This window comes from Balaenoptera physalus (assembly GCF_965194825.1).
Source record: "Balaenoptera physalus genome assembly, chromosome: 14".
Lineage (NCBI taxonomy): Eukaryota > Metazoa > Chordata > Mammalia > Artiodactyla > Balaenopteridae > Balaenoptera > Balaenoptera physalus.
The window spans coordinates 49,412,600-49,428,665 of NC_138893.1; the positions used below are offsets into that span (position 1 = coordinate 49,412,600).

The 16,066-nt window shown below is 52.3% G+C and overlaps 1 protein-coding gene across 8 annotated transcripts; it reads right to left on the bottom strand.

Annotated features, from left to right (window-relative positions):
• Window positions 1-786: 786 nt before the first annotated feature.
• On the bottom strand, window positions 787-15,308 carry PPRC1 (PPARG related coactivator 1). 8 transcript variants are annotated; one of them, XM_082425051.1, is made up of 14 exons: window positions 15,043-15,297; window positions 10,983-11,171; window positions 10,293-10,439; window positions 10,071-10,172; window positions 7,074-9,957; window positions 6,730-6,783; window positions 5,844-5,901; window positions 5,000-5,070; window positions 3,264-3,993; window positions 2,143-2,292; window positions 1,966-2,026; window positions 1,721-1,842; window positions 1,326-1,477; window positions 787-1,040 (listed from the first exon to the last, which is right to left on the bottom strand). In XM_082425051.1, exons 1-14 carry the CDS (start codon window positions 15,193-15,195, stop codon window positions 937-939), a joined length of 4,977 nt encoding a protein of 1,658 aa, XP_082281177.1. In that variant the 5' UTR covers window positions 15,196-15,297; the 3' UTR covers window positions 787-936. The 8 variants fall into 8 exon arrangements, with proteins under 8 accessions (XP_082281177.1, XP_082281178.1, XP_082281176.1 ...); XM_082425052.1 differs by having other exon boundaries at window positions 1,966-2,032; window positions 10,080-10,172; window positions 15,043-15,296; XM_082425050.1 differs by having other exon boundaries at window positions 1,966-2,032; window positions 5,000-5,067; window positions 15,043-15,294.
• Between the last annotated feature and the right edge of the window lie 758 nt (window positions 15,309-16,066).

Below are 16,066 nucleotides of genomic sequence, written 5' to 3' on the forward strand. Positions count from 1 at the left end.
CAAACAGCAATCCCTTCAGTCCTATGCACTACCCCTTGACTATTTCCCATTCATGCCCCTCAGGGAGGTAAGGATCCACTTTCTCAAGGGACATACCTCTCCTTTGCCTTTCTCAGGCATTCCCCTGTCCTTGGTATAATTCCTACATCTCCCTCTTCCCCAAAGGTCTATCCACCTGCATGCATTCTTTAAACATCTGAGAACCTGCTGAATGCCAAGCATTGTGCTCAAGCTATTATGGTCCACATACACACAAGCCTCAGTTTCAAAAACCTTTATTTGCAACAAGTGTGAGCTTCCTCTGGGTCCTTGATATTAAAATTCCTTCCTGGACCAGTAGCACCACCCTTGTCGGAAATGCAGAATCTCAGGCCCCATCCCAGAAGTCAGAATCTGCATTTTTAAAAGATCTCCAGATGATTCAACTGCCTTTTTAAAGTTTGAGAGGCACTCCTAGATGACTGATATCACTGACAACACTCTTGAGGAGCAGTTTCAAGTACAACAGGATTCTACACCTGACCAAAGAGGGGTCCTAGGAATTAAACGGAGGTAAGCATGTCCCTGTTGTGTTCAGAGAGGAAAAGTGACTTGTCTGGCACTACCACCATAGAAAGAAGCACAACAGCACTTGGCAGTTCCCTCTAGTTCATGTTTATTAGTCTGCATAGTGACTTCGATTTTCCAAACACTGGGGGAACCCCTCAACCCCATCCATCTTACATAGGAATGCAAGTTAATGTGTTTCAATACCTATTATAAAAAACAAATACCGCTTTAAAAAAATCTGATTTAACACATTTTTATTTCACTTTTTTCCATTTCTTTATAAAACAGTCATCTCCTCACTAGCAGCTGTCTCCCCTAGACTGGGGGAGGGAATGGAGGAGGTTGGGCACCTCCAAAGAAAAGGGGGTGGGGGAGAAGGGCCCAGGGTTACCTCCTGAGGTTCTTCTGGGCCTGTTTCAACAATGTGTCAAAGTCAAGAGAATCAAATTTGCTCTTTACAGGAGCAGGGTCAAAGTCTTCCCGGTTGGAGTCTATAAAGGTAGAGAGAGACAAACATCAAGGTCTCTGAGTACACCTCCCAACCACAGCGTCCTCAAATGGCCAGCTACCTCTCATGTCTATAATGGATGGAGCTAAAATCACCTGGATATTAAGTCAAAAGACAGGTGAGCACCCCTTTCTCCTCTCATCCCACCCCTTAGGCTCTTCACGTGTCAGAGGAAGACAAGTCTGCCTAGCTAGCGCCCCTCTCAAAAGGCTGGGGACCTTTTGAGGGAGGAGATGATACCAACGGCTCAGGGCCTCCCTCCACTCACCAAGATCAGAATAGCTTCTCTTGCAGAACTGCCTGCGGCCCCCAAAGCAGAGATCAAAGGGCTGTTCATCTGCTTGCCTCAGCTTGTGGCCACTCTCGATGGCTGCAAATGCCTCCTCGGCATAGCGATAAGTGACGAAGCCATAGTTGTCACTGGTGGGGAGGGTGAGACAGAGGCTGACGTGGCTATTTGGGCACATGCCATGGAGAAGAGACAGCTCGCCAGGGTACAGTAATGGACTGGGGTGGTTCTTCTCATTCCCCAAATTGCCAGCCCTCTAACTGTAGAAATGAAGGTGCCTATGTTGCCTAACACACCAGAGCAAGGGGGAAAGACAAAGAAGCATCAAGATAGATAATGAGACAGGACATCCTGACCTTAGGGCCCAACCTCACCCTTGGACACGGAAGTGGATGGTGCACTCCTCAATCTCTCCAAAAACAGAGAACCTCTGTTTCAGCTCTGACCTAGTCATGCGACCAGGTATCTTCCCAATGAAGACCACTCTTCTCTCTTCCTATGTTAGGTCAAGGAAAATTGACACACCATGAGCCAAGGCCATAGCTGCAGATGGCTCTCTGAGCTCATGTCATGGCTCAGGGACAAGCCCTCTCCTCCCAGGACCTGTTCCTCTACTCACTATTGCACGCTCCTTCTGCAGAACTCTCTGCCTTTGGTAATGGTCGTGTGAACGATAAGAACTGTACCTGACAAGAGAAGAACGTGCCATCAGTGCCCCAGACATTAGGCAGCTCAAGTCTCAGAACTCTTAGGCACCTGCACCCCAGATGCACCGACTCCCTGAAAACATGCTCACCGCCGCCTCCTGTCACTTCTCCGGCGAGGAGATAGAGAGCGGGACCGACTTCGGGAACTAGATGATGAGGATGAGGAAGACGAGGAGGAAGATGAGGAGGAGGAAGAGGAAGAGCATCTTCGGGAACGTCCAGAGGAACTGCAACTGGACCTGGAGAACAAAGGGGCACACAGGAATGCTGGGAGCGGTGCAGGTATATTCCACTTACCTCACCTTGGCCCCAGCCCTGCCTCCCTGTCAGGAAGCTCAGGACCAAAGGCAAAGCAGAGCAGAGGAGATATAGAAGAACTCTTCACACATGACCAAACTAAGAACCTCATGAACTTTAGATGTTCTAGAGTATTTGGGCACAGATCATATTTATTTTCAATTATGCAATTAAAAATAGAAAAATATTTAACAAATCAGAAAGAATAAAAATAATGGAGACTTGGAGATAAAGGGCTGGGCCCTAGGTCTTACAATTCGCTGCGTGTGGGGAGGGGGGCAGGCCTGGGTCTCTGGGATCCTGCTCCCCTCATATGTCTCATAGGAGTACTATGACCATGGCATTTAGGGGATGCGCTAGACCTGTAGTAGGGGACATTTCTGAAGATAAGCTTCACCATCAAAAACCAAGAATTCTTCATTGATTAAGTGGAAAAATTTGGGTCTATTACTGAGAAAAAGGTACTGCCAGAAAATAGCTGAGGCCACAGTGACACCCAAAGGAACTGTCCCAGACTGTTTCCTCAACAGATGATTAAAGGAAGGACTGTTTGCCATTCACAACCCACCAGCCCACCAGCCCACATACTACCAGGAAAATAGCAGAAATAAGGACCGATACAGTATGCAAAGGAATCAACGTGGTCAAGATCAAACCCTAACTGTCTCCCCAAGGCAGGTCTCCAGGAAGGAGGAGACCTCAGAGACATCCCAATCTCCAACAGGGGATAGGAGCTATCTTCTCACAGCTTGCCTCCTTCAAATCCAGGAAAGGGGGAGAAGACAAAAGCCAAAGACAGAAATAGAAGCCTTAGTGCCTGAAAGTATCAAAGTCAATGTGCTAAAGCTTTCAGAGTAAACCAGAGGAGAGAACTTCCGAAGTGGAGAGAACCTAACAGGCCATCAGAGCTCACCTTCGCCACCTCTTGTGTGGGGGGGAGAGGGACCGGGACCGGGACCGGGACCGGGATGAGGAAGACGATGATGAGGATGAGGAGGAAGATGCTTCGCTGGTCCGGTTGGACCCAGAGCTGACAGAACGGCTGCTGCGGCCACGGCGGCCTTGCCAGCCCCGGCTTGGGGGGCTGGCTGACCTGCAGGCTTTTCGGTAACAGCGTACTGACTGCTGCTTGGCTGAGGGATCAGGGAGAGTCCTAGTGTTCATGTCATTCCGGCAGGGTGAGGCCTCAGGGGACAGCAAGGTGGTTGGGGCAAGGCAAGGGGGTGGGGGATCTGCCTGATCGTTGCTAGTCCTGTGATCAAGTGGCTTCTGGGAGGCAGCTGTGCATGGGGGCAGCGGGGTGGCTGGGCCCAGGAACAAGACAGGTTTGATGGTGATATCCTGATGGCGTTTGACATTCCATCGGGAGCCCACCTCTGGAATGACTAGGGCAGGCGTCTTTTTTGGGGGGGTCCTGCTCCGGACACAATAGTCATGGTCCCCAGAGCCCACATGGACTGGACTAGGGCCATGGACCCCTTCTTGGAGGCAGGCTGCAGCTGGATGTTTGGCCTCTGTAACTCCTTCAGGCTTCAGGGTTCCCTCCTGGGCGGTGGACTTAGGAGATTTGGCTTTGGCCAGCAGTGAGACAGCAGCCAGGGGCTTCCATAACTGATGGGGAGGGGTAGCTGGAGGGGTGAGCCCTGTGAGGGGAGGGAGGATGGAGATAGCAGGATGAGATCCGATTCTACACTTCTAAACACTGTGAATATAGGCTCCAGAGATCCCCACTTCATCTCACAGAGTATACTAACAATGATCAACAGCCCAACTTCTCCCACTGTTACAACGGCTCCTTCCCCCGAGTTCCCCATCTTGGAGACCAGCAGTAGAAACCCAACCAGCTACGGTCCTCCTGAACTGTTCAACCTCTCACTGCCCAAACCTAGCTGGTGGCCAGGTCCTGTCTGTCCTACCTCTTCATTCTTAGACTCACCCCCTGCCCTCAGAACTGCCTGACTTCTGGGCTGCATCTTGCCTGAACTCATGTAATCGTCTCCTAATAACCTCCTACCTCAGGCATCACACCTGTCCACCTGTCTTCTACATTCCTGCTGGTGGGAGCACCCAAAAACCAAAGTGGTAAAGTTTTTTCAATTGCTTCTTCAATGTATAGTATAAAGTCCAACCAGCTTAACATGGCATTCAAAGTTCCCATAACCTGACCTCCTGCTTTCCACTCCAGCTTTCTCTCTTCCTTGAGCTCTGCCCAGCAAGCACCCTGATCAACCACTACACTCCAGCCAAAATGAACCACTCACAATTTCCCAAAACATACTGGGCTGGCTTTGCTTCTCCAGCTTACTCAAGCCATTCCATCTACCTAGAATGCCCATAAATCTACCTGATTGGTATCAGTGATTTTCTCAAGCCTCCGCTTTGAGGATTACCTTCTATATAACCCTGCCCTGACTGTCCCTCTTCAGATCCCGCTATAAGCCACACAGGCTTCTTTAACACACAACATCTGAAACTCAACATGCTCATTTGTTTACACATCTGACATCTGCCCCCTGGACTGTGAGAACCTCAAGGACGGGGATCAGATCTCTGTATCCCCAACACCTACACACACTTGGTGCAGAGCAGGCTCTAAAAACATTTACTGCATAAACTACTCAAAGGCAGAGTTCCCCACCCTGAACCCACCTGCCACGTTGGCCAGTTCTGGGGCTTGTAACCGGTCTAGGGGCCTCTTCTCCTGGGGAGTGTCAACGCTGCTGGCGGGGGGAAAAGGGAAAGCCTGGTTCATTGCCTCCTCAACATCTTGTACATCTGCTTTGCTCACAAAGCAATGGGAGAGGGGTGCGTGCAGAGAGGAATGGGGGGCACAAACTGCCCCAATCATTCTCCTCCAGCACAAAAGGGGTCTTAGTGACTGAACTTTATGTAGGTTGGGTCTCAACTCAGCTCTGCCCTATTCCTGGATGACCTTGAATACCCCCCACCTCCTCCAAGCCAGGAGCCTCTCGTGCCCGGCTCAAACCAACCCAAAATCAATGTGGAGGAAAATATGCTTGGCAAAACAGGATGGGGTATCATGAACATGAAAAAAAAAAAAAAGGCCTCTTGGTGCTGGAAGAATGGGGAACAAGGAGGTCCAGGATGCCTGTGCCCCCCAAGGAGTCAGGGGAGCCCTAGCCATGAATATCCTCCCCCAGTTTTTCTTACACCATTACCAGTGTTGAGCAACCTTAACGCCTGTTAAATAAAGGAAAGAAATCCCCAAAAGCACGACTTGCCAGAAGATAAAAGGCATCACCATTTGGAACCCCAGACTGGAATCAGCCAGAGAATGGTACATATATATCCTCCTACTTCACCACTCAAGACAGTACCCTGTAGTGATGGGCTGAGCTGGGGGTGGGGAACAGGGAAAGACTAGAGCGGACTAAATGCCCCTGTAACAGAGGCATCCAGTTGACAGTCCTGGAGTGCCGGCCGGCTGCTGACCAACAGCTGTAGGGTAACTCACTCATGTCCCCATACTTACCCTGAGTTTCCTACAGCCAGGCTGTCAGCAGGAGCCGGGGGAGGGCACTCCTTTTTGGCTGCAAAGAAACCATACTAGTTAAAAGCCCAACCAGATGTTCCATACTGAGGAGGTGCAGAAGGGCTGGCTTTGAGACCCAAAGGAGGAAAATCCATTTTGCCTACATACTCCATTTGGGTCTCCCCAGAGATCCATTCTCCTCCAGTGGGTACCCAGGTATATTTTTAATCATATCCCTTCTCTGCTCAGAAACAAGCACACTCCCCACTGAACCTGGGGAGTCCAAACTTCTAAGCCTAGCATTCCAGGCTCTACATAACCCACCTAACTAACTTCCTAGTCTTATAACCTACTCTTGATCTACACTTATATTTTCTATTTTGCCTTGTACTACAGATACCTGTTACCAATTCAGCAGTCATTTCTGCAAATTCTTCTCCCCAGTCAGACCATAAGCTCATCTGAGAACAGGACGTAATATCTCCCGCAGCACCTAGATCCATGCCTTGTACTGAGAAGCTGAGCTATCCATTGCCTTTCAAATACACCACATGCGATCTTTCCTATACCTCTGCCTTTATTCACCACACAGTCTCTGAATTCCTGTCTTCCAAGGCTCACCTGGAGAGCTACCTCCCCAAATAACCCAACCCACTTGAATCTCCCCATCCATCTACTCTTTATAGTTCTTGCCATGCTGTACTCACCACTCTCCCTGGCTTAGATTGTGTCACAGGTAAATCTTATCTTCCCATTCCAATTAGGGGGCTGCTCTAGTGGCTGAGACTCCCCTTCTCCCTCCCTCCAGTTTAAGCAACTACAGGGCTAGGCCCAAAGGAAACATCAACAAAAAAGGGTTGGAGCAAAGCTACCCAGGTTTCCTCACCTTCTGACTTCTCAAATTGCTCCAGCAGACTGGACAGGTCCGATGCCTCAATTCCTGTGGAAGCATACAACACAGCCCCTATCAACTGAGTACACAGGTCCCAGAAGTCCCAAGTCACCTCACTTCTTCCCCTAGGCTCCCCATGCCCACTGTACTAAGTAAACCAAGGCAGCAACACAAAGCAGAAAGAATCAAACCAACCCAGACTTCTACCTCTCAAGAACTCTCCAAAGAAATCCAACAAAGGTCAGTCCCATCAAGGTAGTTTACCCTGTTTTATGGAGGACACTCCTCACACAACCCCCATGCCATTCTTCACACCAACTGAATGGTGTGGCACTCACCAATCTCACTGATGAAAGCCTGTACCACATCCTCAGGACCCTGGGTACGTGGGGTAGGCAGAAAGGACAGTGTCCTTAGACGGGCTGGGTGGACAGCAGGCAGTTTGGTGGTAGTGCTCTGCCTTGGTGCAGATGTGGGAACAGCCTTGGCAACAGGAGAGGGTGCCTTCTCTCTGGGCCTAGCTTCCTGGGGCTCAGGCTTTAGCCTCTCTGATGCAGGCTCAACAGCCACACTCTCAGCAGGCAGACACGGTGGAGCCTTGATCTGAGGGCTGTGCACCGGGGAGGACACCTTGTGTTTCAGATGGGGAGATGCAGGCACTGGCTTGACCTCCACCTTGGTGGGCTCTATCTGTGGAGTTCCCTGGCCAGCTGCCCCAAGACTGAGGGGAGGAGCCATCGGCACAGTCAGTACACTATCAGGAGGGCCAGGTGGGATGCCACTGGGCTCCACCTTGGGTGAGGGAACAGCTCTTCCAACAGAGGTTAGAGGCAAAGAAGGTGGGGGAACAGTAGGCCAGAATGGAGGGTGTTGCAGCCCTGGGCCCCATCCCAAGGGCCCATAGGTACAGCTGGAGCTATAAGGTGGGACTGGGGCAGGAGGTGGTACCCAAGGCACATTGCAAGTGGAGGGCACAGCATAGGCACCTGGAGTACCAGACACTAGGGGCACCGTTGGTGGAGGGGGCAAGCAAGGATAGCCAGAAGGGGACAAGGGGGGATAACAAGGCCAGGGTGGCACAGGGGCATAGTGAGTAAAGGGATCAGGTGGCACTGGCCCCACAGACATCGGAACACTAGGAGGCTGCAAGGGTGGTGGGGGCAGACTGGGGACACCTTGCCCATTTGTGGGAAGGGGCAGCATGGGGGTCATGCCCAGCCCACCCGTGGGAAAAGGCAGGGCAGTGGGCATTGTGGGGGGCATGGACTGCACAGCAGGAGGTGGAGGTCTTGCTGGCAGTAGCATCTCTTGGGACGGCACCTGCTCAGTGGGAGTTGAGGTCATAGGTTTGCCTGCAGGTGGCTCAGGACTAGGAGAGGCAGGGCTGGGACCCACAGGTGCAAAGCAAGCCTCAGAAGGAGCCTCAGGGCTTCTCTGCAGAGTTGTCTTCTTGGCTGGGGCTGGTGGGACAAGACAAGGGATGTCTGCCAGCCCTGTGGGAGTTTCTGGGAGGCTGGGCCACTTCCCAGCTGGGGGCTGGGGGTTCCTCTCTTCTGCCTCTGCTTGGCGCTGCTGTCTTCGTCGCCGGTACTCAGACAGGCTAAGAGGCCGAGGCCTGGCTTCCTGGGTTGTGGCACTAGTACCACTTTCCCCCTTCAGAGGACCCATGACCTCCTTGACTTCAGGATTGATGGCTTTTGGGGGGTCTGAGGACTCTGACTCCAGGAGGAGCTGGGGGGCTGGACTCCCCTGGGCTGATGACACTGCACCACGTCTGGGATCAGTTGGCCTAGACTTAACTAGTACAGGGTCAACTGGAGCCAGGTCATTGGGAAGAGAGTCAACTTGTACTGGCTTGGCTAGGACAGGGTCAACTGGAGGCAAGTCATCTGAGATGGGAACAACCACTGCATGGTCAACTGCTGCTGAGTCAGGCAGAACTGGGTCAATCAGCACTGGGTCAGCTGGGAGAGGGTCAACCAGTTTAGGGTCAACAGGTACAGGGTCAGCCACAGTGGGATCAGGGTCAACCGCAGTGGGATCAGCTTCAACAGAGTCAAGTGGCATGGGGTCAGCTTGAGCAGAGTCAACCAGTGAGAGATGGGTTGAAACAGGGTTGGCTTGGATGGGGTCAACCAGGCTGGGGTAGAGGTCTAGAGGACCTTCTTTAGCAGGACTAGCTTGTCCAGCACTACTCTCCAAGTTCCCAGAGCCAGGCTTCTCCAAGGCAGCTGCCCAGGCCCGAGCCCAAGCCCGGGGCTTCCCTCTACCATGGGGAGGCGCAACCTCTCTTTGAAGGTCCTCCTGAGACAAGCTGCCTCCCTGAGAGGTCAGCTCTGTAACTGCTGTAGACTGCCCACGAGAGGCTGACCTCAGCCTCCTGGCATAACCTTCTGCACAGGCAGCTGGCTGCTCCTTGATCTTCTTCCTCCTGCCCTTTCGAGCTCTCTGGGAACTTAGCATTGCGTTGGCTGGTGGGTTCTGAGGCCCCTTGGGTGCCATTGGCTCCATGACCTCCCTGGGCTCCAACAAGCAGGCTGACTCCAGCTTTTCCTTTGAGTCCAGTGGCAACCCCTCTTTCTCAGGGCAGAGGGCTTCCCTGGGCACAGCAGCCTCTGTCTCTGCCTCTAGTGCAGGCATGATCAGCTGCAAGGCTGGACTGGCCTCTAGCGAGTCATCCAGGAGGACAGGCTGGGGTCCAGTAGGGATCTGTCGCACCACAACTGGGATCTCCAGGTCGTTGCCAGCTGTGGCCGCCTGGCCCACAATCTCCAGCACCACACAATCCTCAGGCAGTGTCAAATCATCTGGCTGCTCTTGAAGCTCATCCTCAAGTGCCGTCAGGTGGGTGAGGTTAGGCAGGCAGTACGGGTGCATGGCCCGCACCAGCTCACTCAGGGAGGAGATGCTCTCATCGCCAGCTGCCTGCACTGCCATCTCTGCTGCTACTGCTGTTTTATCTTCCTCCTCGGGACAGGCCAGGTGCATGGGGAAGTCTGCAATGCTGCTCACAGAGTTGTTGAGCTCCCCAGCAAGCATCTCGCTGCTGAAGCCGGCCACCTCCTCCTCTTCTTCCCCATCACTACGCTGCTGGGGAGGTGGGGACTGGCCCCAGCGGGGTCTTGACCTTGGGGGTCTCCAGCTAGGAAGCTTGGGGGAAGAGGTCTCCAAGAAAGAGGGTGGAGAGAAGTCCCAAGGAGGATCTGTGAGAGACATCTCAACCTACAGGAGAGAAGATAAGACATAGGAGTTTTCTCCAGGAATATCTTTTCCCAGACCTGTCCCCATATATTCTTCCCCCTGGGAGTCCATGAGGCTCCCTAGGTCAGGCTTACCCCACTCACTCTACTGCTGCCTGTGCTGGGCCCCAATGGGTCAGTCGGTGTGATAAGGTCACGTTCTGGGGGTGTCCGAGAGAGGCTGAGCAGCCTGTGCAGCTAAAAGGGAGAAAAAGACCTGAAATGTGTTTGTGCTTCAGAACTTTATGAGTAGGCTCGTGGATGTGGTTCTAACCTTTGCACCAACCACACACCCCCTTCCCCTCATCCCACACTTACAGAGGAGCCCTCCCGAGGTGACACAAGCAGCTCTGAGTCAGGAATGCTGTCAAATGGAGACAGGTTCTCGGAATCTGCATTGTCCAAGATCTCTGTTAGAGCTGTGAGCAGTGACACTTCATTCTGGTCCTCCAGAGATAACCTGCTCTGCTCAGGAAAGACAACAGGAAGGTCCCACCACCATCCCTATGACCTACCAGGCCACTGAGAAGGACTGGATGCCAAGAGAATCCCTCTCCCAGGCTCAGTTCAGCTCAATTTGCCAGAGAGAGATGTTAGTACCAGGAGGCATGGGTTCCAATCTCATTTACTACCATCCACCATCTCTCTAGTGTCAACAGAGACCTATCAAAATTGAGTCTTGAACTTATGTTTCATACTCCCTACACCCTCAGGTAAGATGTGGGATGCTCAGCAGACAACCCTTGGCTAAGCTGGAATTGGACTCAAAACAAAGATCACAACCCTCTGAACATGTAAGTCAGGGGCCCAGGCAGGGTGAAAGGCCTTGGATGATAATCCAAGTCTGCCAGGGCATCCTCTTACATGGGATGCAGCCCAACTCTCACCGAGAAACAAAAACACACTTCAAGGACTCAGGCTGAGTATCTAGGAACCAAGGTGCTAGGAAAACAGAGCCACTGAGCCAAAGCTCCTGCCTGAAGACCTCCAAGCCCAGCCCCAGCTCACCTCTCCAAGGCCACCAAAATCTTCAATGAGGGAGATGAGGGAGGCATCCATATAGCTGTGCATGGTCCCCAGCAGTGTCCCATCCTGCAGTATCAGCTCCTCCATCTCTAAGTCCTTGTCCCTCAAACAGGGGCCCAGCCGAGATAGACTGACAAAGCCAGAATCATCCCCCTCCTCATGCAGCAGCACCTGGGGCAAAAGGGGATAAGGTCAGAAAGGCACAGTGAAGGCTGCAGGGCATGGGCCCTCGGGGGCAGCTGATTTACACACTCTGTAAACCAGGTACCCAGCCCTCCACCAATGGCCTCAGACTCAGCAGGAGCCCCAACACACTCTGGACTTGCTGGGCAGAGAGAAGTACAAACTATGAGCCACAGCCACAACCAGATGGCAGTGTTCAAGAACCTTCTGGGAAAAAAAAAGTTTAGACTCCATCCAGAAACACTTGGAACCACATGAGATTGATAAACTGGGGAATAAAAACATCAAAAAGACCAAGATTGTTCAGAAGAGTTATCTGCTGGCAGTGATGACGACAGACATTCTGAGGGGCACACCAAAGGAGAGCAGGTCAGCAAGCAGGCAATTCCAACTACAACCACCTTACCTCCCTCAAATCCCACTTAGGCCTCTCTTCTCTGCTTAGCTCAAATCTCACCTTCTTCAAGACTACACCTCAGGCTTCCCCAACGCATCTCTCCTCACACCCCGAATTCATACGTGTTCCTATACCACTCAATTTTCTGGCAATCACATCCTACCCCCTTCCCTATCCCATGACATTCCTTGCATCATTACTAAAACTATATTCCAAGTTCCTTTGGGGCAAATAACCCTTTGTATTCTATTAGCTTATATTTTTCTTGGCTCTTGGAAGGGTTTAAACTGTGCTTATACTTCCTGGTCACCCACCATGCCTGGCACAGTGTATCGCAGTATACACAGCTGAGAGTCACACTTATTTCGAACTTCTATTTTGAAGGCCCTACAGTGTGCCACCCAACCTCTCAAAGGTAGTCCCAAGGGAAAAGTCTCTTCCCTACCCCAACCAGGTTAGAGCAAAAGAAGAGAAAGCTTGATCTGGTGGATGGAAAAGCCCCGCCCCACCCCACCTCTTCCCTGAGAACCAACAACATCTTCAGCCTTGTCAGGCAGGGAGCCATCCGCCCAGGCCTGTCAAGAGTGTGGGCGTGGGCAGGGCCAGAAGTGGCTGGCAAGGCCAGAGGCCAGAGGCAGGGGTATCTCCACTATACGAAATTATAGATGATGCAAAGGCCAGAGAACAGGAACAAACACAGACAAGCCAGTCTTACCTCTCCTTTGGCAGCAAAGGGAAACTCTGTACCTCTTCCAAAAGAAAAAAAAAGCAACAGGTGTGACTGCACCCCCCCCCCACCCTCCTAATCAAGCTGAAGAGTAACAATGCCTAATGAGAGAAGAGGATAGATAGGGACACTTTAGGAGGCCAGGCCCAGAGATGAAGTAAAAGGTGGCAGGTTTTAGGCACTAACTCCTTCCAGGCCTTCACAATCCTGTAATTACAACTAGCAGCTGAATAGCACCTCGCTCAGCAAACACTCCCAGGTGAGCAAAGAGGCTGCATCTCTTGCCCTGCCACCTACTTGACCCAGCTACTAGGCCAGAATCTCAAGACACTGTCCAGCTTTATGAACCACCTATCACCACTTCCATCAGGCAGGTACTGGAGCCCCAGTCACAGAACCCCCTCTTTACCTGACCTCACCCGTCCCTCCCCTCAAACCCCAAACAGCACAGCTCCCAGAGTACCAAGATCATGGAGAGGATAAGCCCAGGCTAAGAGTGTGCCAGCCACCAACATCTCTCAACTTTAACAACCTCCCGACTGGCTTTCCCATATCCGGCTTGTCCCTGCAGGGTTCAAAACCAGCTACAAACGTGAAAATACACACATTTGATCACCTCTTGAGACACTCTCTAATCCCTCCAAGGGCATCTTCCTGCTCTTAGCACTAGGTTTAAAGTCCTTAAATGGCTTACAGTGGTCCTGGTATTCCCCAGCAGACTCCTCCAGCGTGTCTTCTCTTACCACTCTGTCTGTCTCTGTATACACCAGCCATACGGGTTTCTCCAATAAGCCATATTCTCTCCCACCTCAAGGCCTTCACACACTGTTCCCTCTGAGGAAAGCTCCCCCTCCCCTCCGCCCCCCACAATCTCACCTTAAAATGTCTCTTCCCAGACCCTGCAACGTAGATTACTACTGCTGATTATATAATATGCTGCACTTTCCTCTGTCCCCCTCATCATTATTTATTGTCTGTCTAACCTGATAAAAACATAAGATCCTGGAGGACAGGGACCATGTGTGGTTTACCATAGTATCCCCTATGTCTAAACATAATGGAATCTCGGTAAGTTGCTGGCTGATTGACTAGCTTCCACATACTCATCTTTGTGTGTGTGTGTTTGTGGTGAACAATCTCTCCATAAGACCCTCTCCAACTCCAAATGACTACCTAACTTGGACTACAGCTGGATCATGGATACTTCCTGCCTCTCCCCCACTGCTGCTGGGTGGGCAGCACCAGCCCCACAAGATGTGCACAGCCTCTGAGAAAATAAGGGAAGAGCGGGTGGGCAGCTCCCAAGTTAGAGCCCCAGAAGCAACTCCCCACCCCCACCCCCAAGGGCCTGTATTGGTCTGCTAGAACTGATATTACCTGGCAGCCTGCAGCCCGACTCCCAACTAGAAACCAAAAAAGAAAAAAAAAAAAAGCTTTCAAGGACTCAGCTTAATTGCTTAAGAGAGATAACAGTTCAAACTAAGTCTTGCCGACCTCCACTCTGGGTGGGAACTTTTAAGAAGCCCTGGTGAGGAGTGGGACGATAACACTTTTAAGTATGGAAGACCAGGAAAAAAAAGAGTATGACAGAAAGAATGTCCCCCCCCCATTTAGTAAACGTTCAACTAGTGTTGAGTAGTTCTCAGATCGCCTCCAACTTTTGCCATCCCCAGCAAAAATTCCAGAGAAGCTTAAACACAGACCATCTCAAATTTGTCTGTATCAATTCACAGGAGCAGGCCTTAGCTGCCTCCTCAAAAGAGATGCTTGAGGAAAAGTGAGGGAAGGAGAGGATTCCCTTTCCTTAAGCTTGTGCCATGTAAATGATGACACCTCCCATGCCCCTTGAATTACGAACGAGGCAGGACTGCAGGCAACAAAAACGCCAGTGCCCATGACTCACAACCCACCCCAAGCCGGTCGGACAGAGGCTGCCACTCCACAGCCCTTCAACCTCAGCCCTCTACCCTCCCCAACACACTCCGCCATCCGCAGGGAACAGACTACCCGCACACCTGGAAAGTCCTTTACCATCCGTTGTCGAGGGGCGACCCGGACCAAAGCAAAAAGAAAAGAACTCCTCCAAGGCTCTGGGCAAAGTTGATTCTAACAGCCCCTACCTTCCTTCCTTCCCAGCCTGGGGCCCCCAGCGCCGATCGGAGATGGCGGGACCGGCTGAGACACACCCAGTTCCCGGCAGTGCGGCTCCAGCGCCGATACGAGATGCCCGGCAGCCTGGAGCGGGAGCCACGTGGACATCCCCTCCCCGCCCCCACGTGGACCCGAGGGCCTTCCCCCCCCCCCCGCCCAACCCACGTGGGTGCCGGGGCCGCCTAGAGGGGGAGGGGAAGCAGACAAATTATCCCGGGAAAATCGCTCCCCCCCACCCCACGTGGCTCCGAAAAGGCACTGCGGCGCTGGGCTACAGGCAGCCCCCACTCGGCATCCTTAAAGGGAAGTCTTACTCTATTACTCTAAGTCCGAGTCCCCCACACATAGGGGCCAGGTTTCCTACACCCTGCTCTGCCCCTCCGGCGTTCCGGAGGAATCGCCATAAGGACCCGCCTCTGCCCGCATCCCCCCAGCAAACGACCCAGGTCCGCTCGGTCCAATCCGTCTTCCGCAGCCACCCGGCATCGACTCCCGAACGCTTCTTCCCTTTCCTGTGGCGTCCACGTGTCACCGCCCGGCACACGCCGCTTTGCTGCCAGCCGTGGGCCGCCCGCCAGTCTCACCTGCTCCCCGCCACTCACAGCGCCCACAGTGCCATACGGCGCTTGGCTCCGACTCCCCCAACCGCTGCTGCGCACTCCACCGCCAGGGTCGGGGCCGAGGCCCCCACTCGGAGGCGGCACGACTCCGTCTCTTAGTCCCCGGCGCGCCGCCATCTTGGCCCCTGAACACCCGGCGCAGCTCTGATCGCCGGCGCACGCCTCGCCCAGCCGATTGTGGGAAGGGAACTACAACTCCCGAGAGACACTGCAAGACTACGGATCCCAGAAGACTGAGCGGCGATACCCATTTGCACCCGGGAAGAGGGCACTGGCCCCGCGAGGGAGCCTGGGAGTAGTAGTCGCGTTCAGCAGAGCCTGAGTGGCACGTGCTATAGGCATACTGTAATGTATTATTTTGTGTTGCGCGGGGGGACCTAGTTGGGGAGCGCGAGGTAATAAGGGGATAATTACCTTTTGCGTATCTTTTTATTTTCCCAATTTGTCCAACTGTCAGACTCCCTCTTTGTCTGACGTTTTACCTGCGGCACGTTCCTTTCTCCTTAGTCCAAGTGGGCCTGTGTTTTGAAACAGCACCCCCTCGTGGGCACCCGCACTCCAGGAGCTAAGCCTCACCCGCTGCACTGCGGCACTACCGCGAGTTCAATCTTAGAACACAGCATTATCAGTGTCTCTCTGAGCTACTCAGAAACCCACGTTGGTGTCTCATTACCAAATTTACTTCCTGCTACTGCAGATCATCTTGCTATCTTCCAAATACAACAGGTGTTTTCCTGCCTTGTGGAAAACTTTAGCCTCAAAACATCTTTGATGCCCTATTTTATCCTGGAAAGACTTTTTGGTCATCCCAGACAACCTTGATCCCTCTCTGTATTTCTACAGTCCATCACTATGTCTATTATTTACTCATTTGCCATTTAGAAGCTACTTCATATTGTTTCCTTTTTCTTTTTTTTCTTTTTTTTTAAGTGCTATCTTAAGCTTTATTCATTAGAACTCTATAGTAATACTTAGTAGTGATAAAATT